Genomic DNA, 10,770 nt, shown 5'->3' with positions numbered 1-10,770 from the left:
AAATCTTTGGGCCCATCCTCTGGTCTCTAACACTGAGGTCCATAAGCATGGAAAGAAAGTGGTAGGTAGAAATACAAAGGAATTTTGATTATTGGTAGAGTCCAGTAGATGAAGTCCTTGGAATACTTGGATTTATGTGGTTTGGGACTTTATCTGGTGAAACGCTTACTCTAATTTTTTCCTTTGAATTCTAGACTAATTGTGAAGAGTGACAGCATGAGTTTTAGTGAAAGTATTTTATTTATAATCTATATGAGAGATAAGAGCCTGTCTAGAGGTAAGTTACAGTGGGTTCCATGGCCTGTCATTGGACCCTGGGAGGGTGGAAACTCATTAGTTGGTTATAGTGGTGTTCAGATCAACCTGATGTAGTTGCAGACTTTGGTGCAGATGCAAGATTTACATTTGAGGGCAAGGCGCTGAGGCCAGAGAAGAGATGAATCAAATCCATGTGGCAGGTATCCTTCCTGCCCTCAAGAAATCTTAGGCAGATCAAGGTGTCACTGATCAGACCTGAAAAAGCAGGTGGTGTTGGGGGCACAGGTGCTTTCAGACATTGTATGGAGCTTGGATACAGACCTTACTTTATCTTCAGCACTGCATTCTGTGGGACAGCCCATTCCTGAACAAGGCATGGAAATAATTGTTACCTAAACACCCACTTTTCCACAGATATAGACTCCTAAGTCCTTCCAGTGCCCTTTCTCCAAGCTTCTCAGAGGATCAGTGCCTGAAAGGGCAGCAAAAAGCCAATATAGACTAAGCACTCTTTATCCAAAATGTATGGGACTAAAATGGTTCATATTTCAGGGTTTTTTTTATTTGGAATATTCGCATAATGAAATATTTTAGGGATAAGACCCAAGCTGAAATATGTGATTCATTTATGTTTTACATAAAACTAATACATATAGTCTGCAGATAATTTTATAGAATGTTTTAAAAACTGTGTCTGTATTTTGATCGTGACCCATCATATGAAGTCAGGTGTTTACTTGTGTTTTCATATTGATGTCCAGAAAGTTTCAGATTTTGGAGCAAATTTTAGATTTTTGAATTAGGGATGCTCAAACTGTAATAATGATAGTAATCATCACTAACATTTATTGAGTACTTACTGTTTTAAACTCATTCTATATATAAAAGCTCATTTAATCCTTAAACTCAACTAGTGAGCAAAGCGTATTATTATCACCACTTTGTAGAGGAGGTAAACAAAGTTTTCAATTAATTCTTTCAAAATCACTGAGCTGCCTAAATCCCATCAGTCTGTCCGTATAGCCCTTGATCTCAGCTGTCCTACAGTCTAACAGTATTCTATCTGACTTTTCTTTATCAGAGTCATTCTGAGGCTCACTCACTGACAAGGCTGTGCACATTCCCAGCTTGATATTAGGCATGTATTACCACCCATGGATCAGGGACCAGACAGAGAGATGATGTTATGCTTTGACTGAGGACAATGGACTTGTATGGCTTGCTCAGCATGGTATCATATCCCCCATAATTATGCTCTTTTATCTGGGGGATTTGATGATCTTCACTGTACTTGTGATTTGCTCAGTCCCTTCATAGTCTGTGAGGTTGTATTCACCTAATATCACCTGGAAACCTCGGGAAAAGGAGAAGACACAAAGCTTCCTCTAAGAGGCCAGGTCTTGCTTTCTTACTGGCAGGTCTATTCTATTTCACCCCATTCAAACCTAGCAAGCTAATGACATGGCCAGGGGCAAAGTTTGGCTCATTGGTGGACATGAGAAAAGTTTTGTCAGGTGAGGTTTATTTCTGATGTAAAAATAGAAACAATGGGCAGAGCACTCTTGTGTTTCAAATTCTCCATCAGCAGCTAGTAGTTGTACTAAAGGCTTCCAAAAATGTGTCAAGGAAAAGGGCATACTGTGTGTACTATAGTAGAAAACCAGGTGCTTATGGAGAGAAAAAACCTAAAGATATCTTGAAAGGCTAACCATTAGAAAAGGATTGGAATTCAAATCACAAAAGAAGGGGTTAATACTAGAGAAGAAAGGGAGACATTTTGCTCAAAGATGAGCAGATGCCCAAAAAGATGTCCCTATTCATCTCTGCCTGGTCCTTCTCTCATGTGAGTCAGCCTGCCTCAGAGCAAGGAAGGAAGCTTGCAGATGGTATTTAATGCCACCCCCATGAGTTTGACCTGTCACACTTATGGTCCTAGCAGTGAGCCACTGACAAACCCCACTAGTTACTGATGAGTCCTACCTTCCCCCAGGTGATATACAACATTCAATGACACCTAATAAAGGAGGGCATTTTTGTTACAATTATAACCTTCAACAATCTTGCATACATTCATAAATAAATCCCATAATGATGAAAAGAGAGAGAAAAAACAGTTGAGGATTATGCTTAACTGTCCTAGAGTGTCTGGCTAGGAGGTAGATTTTAAAAAAACCCACCATGGACCTTCAGGTGGGAATATGATAGTGTTCTGTTATCCTAGACCTTTAACTTTTTTCTCAAATAAAATCAACTTTTAAACCTGTTACTTTAAAGTAGAATACACAGTCACATAGGGGATTTAAGTAGAACTACAGGACAGCATCAATTAAGCAATAAAGAAAGTTAAAATTATTCCAAATTCTACAAATTGTAAAATACCACTACAAATTTGCAGTAGAAAGGAAGGAAGGGAGGAAGAGGAAAAAGGAGAATGAGAGAGATGAAAAATCCTTAGCAAGAGAGGAGGCTCTGCATCTGAGGAGTGTGCCAAAATTTATATGTGATCCCGGGGCAAAAATGAAAATTTTGACGTGAAGAAATATTCCTAGGCTATTTAATCTAGAGACAAGCATTAACAGAACAGGGCTGCATGTGACTACAGAAGGATACCTTGCCAGCCCAAGATAGATGTTGCCTGATTCTAGCCAAAGAACATTTTCTAACTTGTAGAAGGCTTCAACTAAATGTGCTCTCTCTTCAACTTTAACGTCCATGTAATGACAAGAGTCCAAAACTCTTATCTCTTTGGGTCCTCATCTAAGTTGTAAGCTTAGAATCTAGAGAAGATGCTGAGAAAGAGCAAGGACAGCAACACTGGTCTAAAGGACCATTGTTAGATAAAGGTTAGGTTGACCCCAGGTCTTAATTTGCAGGTCTACATTTCTGATACATGCATGCTACCCTTGTATTGTAACATTCTTCATCCTCATAAGTGCCCCAATTGTGTCAATAAATTGCATTGTCACATGGCAAGGTTTCCCGTGATCATCAGACCTGGAAAAGGAGTGAAGATATGATTCTATCCTTACATGCCACTTGTCCTTCTGGCACCTGTATTACCCTGTGCCGTTTCAGTTTGAGTGGAGAAACCCAAAGATTTGTTGCTGAGTTTCTGACTTACACATGAGAACACAGAGGCTAGATATTTAGTCTCTATCACTCTTTCCTACTTTATTGTTGGAGAATAAATGATTTACCAGAAACTACTTGGGACATGAGTAAAATGAAGTCTTCATGGTAGTTCTCTGAATGCATTCAGAGTGATGCAGATCAATGAGGGAATAGATCCCTTAAGCCCCTCTCACCAAATCAGTGAGCTTTGTATGTACTCCAAGGCTTCTGGGAGACAGGAGTGATATGAGAGGAAACACTCAAATATTCACCAGGAGGGTTCCCATTTCTAAGACATGGCAACCATTGTTGCTGTGGTTAATCATGAACATAAATTCAAAGGGAAGGGTAAAATTTACAGAAATAGACCCCACCTGGTTAATAGGTGCTCATGCCTTTTTGGTTAATAGGATTTTATTGCAATGACATAAAGAACATTCATTATTAAAAATTCTCTGTGTCACTTGAAGAATGAAATATTTCCAGTATAAGTTATGCATTAATTCTTTTCTCAATGTGTATGTTCTCTTTCAGATTTTTCATAATCTTATCTCCTATAATCTATTCCTGTAATTCCAACTCTCCTCTGAACTTCCCTAGACCCAGCTTCTATGTGAGCACATCTGCTTAAGCATCTTGTTTTGGCCAACTTGTTTGGAGCTGAATTTATCAGAACTTCCTCTCCCTGTTTCTTATCTGTGCAATGGAACTTCACTTATGTGGTTAGTCATACCTGAAACATGGAAACCACCCTTAACATTTGCATTCACTTTACTTACCACCTATATTCAAATACCAAGTCTTGAAGATTTTGCTGATCTTGAAGAACACTGATTTATCTTTGAGGGACCCTGACTTATCTTTCAAGTCATCCACCTGTGCCTTAGTTCAGAACCATATTCTCTCTCCTGAGTTACTGATATAGCTCTATACACACTTTGTTGTTTCTTGATTTACTCTCCTTCAACACTCCTTCCACACCAAAATAATCTTTCTAAAACAGACATAGGTTGTGTAATTCCCTCCTTTGAAATCCTTCAATGGCTCCACCTTGACACTGGGATAAGTCTAAATTCCAGGGCATAACAGTGGAGCTTAAGATCTTGGACACAGGACATTTCACACCTCTGTGCCTTCCCCACACATCTTGTCTGGTCAACTTATACTCTTTCTTCAGTTCTCTAACCTGCATTCTCCAGTTAAAATCAGGATGCTTTGCCTAAGCTTTCTTTGAGCTTTTAATTTTCTTTTATTGCATTTACTTCCACTTGTGTTATTTGTATGATGGTCAGCTTAATATCTGTTTATACCAGGTAGTTAAAAATTCCTGGGGACAAAAATAATGTCTTATTTACTAACTATTTGGTAACTATTATGCCTCAAAGCCAACATGTTCCTAGCACGCAGTCATTGCTCAATGAATACTTATGTTCTTCACTTCTTTGATGGTGAACTCCTACTCATCCATTAAAGCTCACCCTACATATCATCTGCTCTTAGAATTAGTCTCTGACAATTGCCTGTTCCCACTCCTAATCCTATCCCCATAATGCCAAAGCTTTTCTGTTGCCTTTCTGTTAGAGCCCAGTGCATGCTGCTTCTACAGCCTTTGAATTTTGTTGAACATTATAAGCTTCTGAAAGAAATGATTTTATGTTTAAATCACAAGTTTGAAACACTGTCTCTGATACAGTGCTTCCTTGTCCCATTAGACACTGAAGCTTCATCTACAATATTGCCACCAAAGGCCATCCGGCCAAACCCTAGGAGATCATAGAGTGTTCTTAACCATCCATTTGAAAGTTCTTCTTTATTATGTTGAACCAGAAAACGATCTTCTTAGAGCTCCCAAACATTTGTTCTTAGTCCTATCCACTAGGAATACAGGATCAAGAGAGCAATAAGAAGTCAAGTGGTCACCACAAATAAGAGCCAAAAGAAGATTGTGGATTCTAAATTAGTTAACAAATGGGTCAAGAAAGGTCAAAATTCCAAACAAGCAGAGACACTTTTGCCTCTTTATGTAGTACTTACACATTTTAAAAGGCAATCTTAAAGGTTGTTTCACATTATTGGAAAATGGCTCGCCAGATAGTAAGAATCAAACCTAGATACTGGCCTCTTTGTAGAAAATCTATCAGAAAATAGTTCTTAAGAAGAAAGAAGTTGGTACAAGACTAAGATCTGACATAAACTTCTATTCTTTAAAAACTACCTTTTCTAACTGTTGTAATACCTAAACGACGAAGGCCTTCAGCGTTGAAAAAAGCACTTTATATCCCATTATTTTATGTTTAGTCAAATATCATATAGTGATTTTTAAGCTGCTTTATCACAATATTGGCTATCATTTACAATATTCAACACAATAAAGCAAAGGTATATAACTTATGTCTCTTTTAATATTTAAACTTTTTAAGTTGTGTTATTTTGGTTTTTTCCCTCTTTTCATAAAGCACCCGTTATAATCAGGGACCTTGTTATAGCTTTACTGTCACAGGATGTTTGATGAGGAGAACGTAGCATGGGACGAGCCCTTGACAAACCTCCAGTACTGAGAAGAAAGCATCTGGTTGTGGTTCTAAGGCTTGTGGTCCTAGTAAGATGAATGGGTGGTAAATATGTTTGCACACCTGGAAATATCAGATGGCTCCTTCCAGCTCCCACTTTCAAGGGAGGAAATGATATGGAGCAGCTGCTGTTTCCAGCAAGGGGAATGCAAATATCAGCAGGAGAGGAAGGAGGAAAAAAGAAAATTTTTAAATGGGAAGCAGGGTGTGGGGGAGAGGGAACACGGGGGGGGGGCAGTGTCCCAAACAATATATACACATGTGATTAAATGAAAAAATGATTAAAAAATAGAAAGAGGTTAAGATGCAGCCTGTGAGCTTTTGAAGGTCAACTTCAGAAGGGGAAACAAGTGTACATAAAATAATTGGTAAGGATGGAGGTGGGGAACAGAGAAAACCTAGGATCAAGAAATTGACCTGGTTTCCTGGAGAGTAGGGTGCAAAAGCACATAGAAATACATAGGGTTCAGAGAGCCCAACTTAGTCAAATGCATGTTCATTGTTCACAAAGACCACCCTATATACTGGGAAGATTAGGTCCTGAGGCCTTCCTATCACCATTATAGATACCTCAAATTATACAATGAGCACACTGCAAAGTGATACACCTTTGCTGTCAGAGGAGTAAAAAAGTGCATTTCTTGTATCTGTATAGAAAGGAGATTGGGTGAAAGGTGACAAAGATCATGCAAGGTATCCCTGACAGAAGAGGGTGTTGGAGTACCAAAGGGGTACGGAGATCAATCTAATGCAGACTTTTGAACCCTCAGCATTCATGTAAGGCATAGCATTCCTTGTGTGGAGTATGGGGAACTGTAATGAGGTGAGGAGGGTTTCAAGTGGTGGTCTCCCTTCACAGAGAGTCACAACTTGAGCAGGGTGTGGAGGACATTGGCAATTGTCAGAACAGACAATTGGTTGTTACATGCAAGGAGATTGATCAGATATGCAAGCCTATAAAGGAAAACAGAAGCCATGTTTCTCATAAGGGAGTTGCAAATATGGAATGTTAGAGCAGGAGAATGAACTTTATAATCTGGATTAGAACCAGAAACATTAGAGAAAACTCATGGTTTCTCAATATAGATACAGAATTAGAAATACGTGTGCATGTGCATATTTGTGTGTATATAATGTATAATATATATTACATACTTATATAATGTGGGTTTCCTTATCCTGTCAACTGTGATGCCCTGGAAGTGGTATCATCCCTAAAACATATATCTAGCTTCCAAATCCCATTTTCCAAATACCCTCAGCCACTAGAAGGAGCCATCTCTCTTTAGAGAAACAACAGGTATTAGAATTGAATACCTTCTGGTGCCATAATGCAAGAGAGTGCCCAAAAATGACAGGGACTCTAACAAGAATGAGGGTGTAAGCAGGGAAACAACTCCTCTTCTCCCATGTTTACTTTGAATAATGTTTGACACATCTTGAAAAGTTATTATACTACAGCTATTCTTTAAAATAAAAAAATTAGTAGCAAAATCTCAACTCGTGCCAGACAAACTCATTTTCATCAGGTACATTCCAACCTCATATAATGAGACTATGTCCTTATTTTCTGGAAAGCCACAAATACAAAAAATCCAATATCAACAATATTTCATTAGAAACACACTTTTAAAAAATAGTCGTACTTACCCCATTATATGTTATCTCTTACTATTTTCATCCCTTCCATCTTTTCCTTCATTTAAACAAGCACACATTAAACACCTATCCCATGTGAAATATTACTACTATGTGGTTAGGGGACCCTGGAGCTCCTGGAACAGCAAGTTAGTTGACATCTGAGTAGAAGTTTACCTCAATTTTTTCACACTGCTGGGCAGTGTCATAAATAATAACTTAAACCTCTCCCTACATCCAGGTTTTGTGCATGAGGAAATGAGGAGGTGAGAAGATGAAAAGATTTAGGCATCTAAATGCCAGTTACTTTTTAACCTTCCCAAGGCATTCATTGAAAACCTTTCAAACTGCACACTATCTGAAAATACATCTTACTGCTCCTCTAATCCTAGAAGCATTTTGAAGATGATAACATTGTTCCTAAATGCGTGTTGCTCGAATTAAAATAACTGTGCACGCTATGAAATTCTGACTTATCCAATTCTCTATTGCTAACCATTGAACAGTGCCTGGTATGTTTATGACTTCAATAAATACTTACTGAATAATTAAAAAAAGAGCGCCTTAAGCCAGTGAGTATAGAGTGGTGGTGGTCATTGGTGTTTTACCAGTAGTTGCTACTCAAAGTTGTTAAATCTTTTCTTTGGGGCTTCAAATGCCTTCTTGGCCTACATATTCCTCTGCCTTAAAAGATCCTGCTTAAATTCCTTTGTATAACTTTATTCAAGCTCTATCAGGAGATCAGATGACTGAAAGAAGGATAATGTGCCTCTCTGACCTCTAGGAGGAGCTGTGACTTCACTAAAACGCCTGAGGCTGGTGGAGGGAAGAGAAGAGACTGGGGGATGGGGAGGGGAGGAAGTAAGGAAGGAATAAAATGGTTGGGCATCAGAGTTTGCTCCTTGTTCTGGTTGGAAGATGGTGTGAGCACAACTTGAAGACGGAACTCCCTTCCATATTGGGCTTCACCACCTTTTATGTCATTGTCTCTGAAGACCCTTTGGCTTAGTCCCTTGGGGCGTTTTGTCCTTGTGCCTCTTCCTCTGCATATGTCTGTTCCATATCCAGGTCCAGCCTCCCACATAATGTGATGCTCTCCTCTGATGGTGGGGGTTGCAGTATATTCCTCCCACATCTGCCTCAATTCCCACTGAGGTGCTCCCTAACTGGTTAGCTGTATATCCTATGTCCTGAAGTGATGCCCAGCTGGCTTCAGAAAAGGGCTCCGGTGGACTGGGCAAGGCAGCCTCTCTGAGTTAGTCAGGATGAGGGAGAGGAAGCCTGAGTGGGCTTGTCCTGGGTCCATACAAGGCAGCAGAATAGACAACAGATTTCTGCCCAACGGGAAGGAATTTGTGTGTGAGGGGAGGAGAGGTACTACAAAACAGAAAGAGGAAGGTGAAACCCAGTTACTCATTGCAGGGCAGGAAGCTACTAGCAAGAAGGCAACTGTCTGCAGAACCTGGGGTGGGGGTGGTCTGTGCCTGAGAACCTGCTTATGCATGCTTGGTCCTGATAGCACGAAGGACAAAGAAGAAATGTGAACCTTAGCACCCTATAGCAGCACTGACTTCCCAAGCAAGCTCTTTCTCACAGCCAATACCCTAAGAGGGAGACACAAATCCCAACCTGTGTGACACTGCCATGGGTTCCAGGTTCCTCTGCTATGTGGCCCTTTGTCTCCTGGGAGCAGGTGAGTCCTGGCACAGATGCAGCATCTCTGTCCTTGCATTTTTAGGTTTTTTCATGGATCCTCATAAAACTCTCTTCCTGGCTTAGTTTAAATTTGACTTTTTATTTCCACAGATTCTGTGAAAGCTGAAATTACTCAGATACCAAAACACCTGGTCACAGAGAAGGGGACTAACAGGATGCTAACGTGTGAACAAAATCTAGGGCATAATGCTATGTATTGGTATAGACAGAGCACCAAGAAGACTGTAGAACTCATGTTTTCTTACAACTATAAAGAACTAGTTAAAAATGAAACTGTTTCAAATCGCTTCACACCTAAAAATCCAGACAATTCTCAGTTACAGCTTCGTGTAGATGCCCTGGAGCCAGAAGACTCAGCTGTGTATCTCTGTGCCAGCAGTCAAGACACAGCCTTGCAAAGTCACAACCTACCCGTGCACAAACCTTCTGGTTCTATTCAGGAAGTGATGGGAGCAACATGTCCACCCAAGCCCTGAGACAGAATTCTACAGGACGCAGACAGAAACCTCGGGCCATGGTATCACCTGTCACTTCATGGGATATTGCAATGCCAAATTCTGTGCCCAGATACCAACAGCCTGTGGCCTGGTTTTGCCTTGAACAAGACTATGCCTCAGTTGAATGTAGGATAGACATGCTCCAGTTTAAGTTGTTTCAAGTATCTTCCAATAGGCTTATGCCCCTGAGTTGTAACCCCGTTTCTGGTCACTTCTATTGGCCTCACATCTGATATGTATATTTTTAAATTTCTTGTTCTTCAAAAATCCTCTATATAATCCCAGTTCAAGCTCCATATATGTCAAACCTTTTTCATGATACCTCATCTCCTCCTTAAGTGGCTTTGTCAGTTCTCATCACTGAATACAATAGTTCTCCATCTAGTTTGGATCATTGTTCTCTCTACTTTTTTCTCTCTGCTATATGTGCAGGGTCTCACCTACTCATTGGCCTCTCTCTTCCACTGAGGCTTTCACATTTCCTTGGTTGCTTTTTTTCCCTCCTGACTCTCTAATACCAATGTTGAATCTTCACATCCTGCATTATTAGCTCTATAATGTGATGTCCTTCCACAGGTTCTTAGAGGAAAACCTCTCGACACTACTGAGCAGGAATTTATGCTTGGAGTTTTCTTTTCTAAGCCCTATACTGTCCCTCACTGCTCCTAGTAATGGTCCTCTATCTGCCACACCATCAGACAGAACTGAGGTGCAGAACTATGGGCAGAACTGAGCCCTGAGCTGTGAGGTATCAGGTAAGTGCAAGGCGGCATAGGGTCTCTCCTTTCCTCTGTAGAGGGCGCTCCAAGGATGGCAGGTATGGCAGTCCCCATTAATTCTGCTAATGTTTGCCTATGGGACCATGAGAGCTCAGCACACTCTTCCTGTTTCTGATGATCAGAGGACTATGCTGAGAGAGGCTTCATTCCTGCTCTGAACCTGCTATGGATACCTGGCTCCTATGTTTTGCTACTTTTAGT

The 10,770-nt window shown here is 40.2% G+C and overlaps 1 gene segment (V, D, J or C); it reads left to right on the top strand.

Moving 5' to 3' along the window:
- Positions 1-9,221: 9,221 nt before the first annotated feature.
- Positions 9,222-9,769, top strand: LOC109695471 (T cell receptor beta variable 3-1-like). The segment is given in 2 exon segments: positions 9,222-9,270; positions 9,384-9,769. Coding segments are annotated over 2 exon segments (435 nt in total).
- The last annotated feature ends 1,001 nt before the right edge of the window (positions 9,770-10,770 follow it).

The sequence above is a fragment of the Castor canadensis genome, chromosome 2 (genome assembly GCF_047511655.1).
Source record: "Castor canadensis chromosome 2, mCasCan1.hap1v2, whole genome shotgun sequence".
Taxonomy (NCBI): Eukaryota; Metazoa; Chordata; class Mammalia; order Rodentia; family Castoridae; genus Castor; species Castor canadensis.
This window is presented reverse-complemented; position numbering and strand designations above follow the sequence as displayed.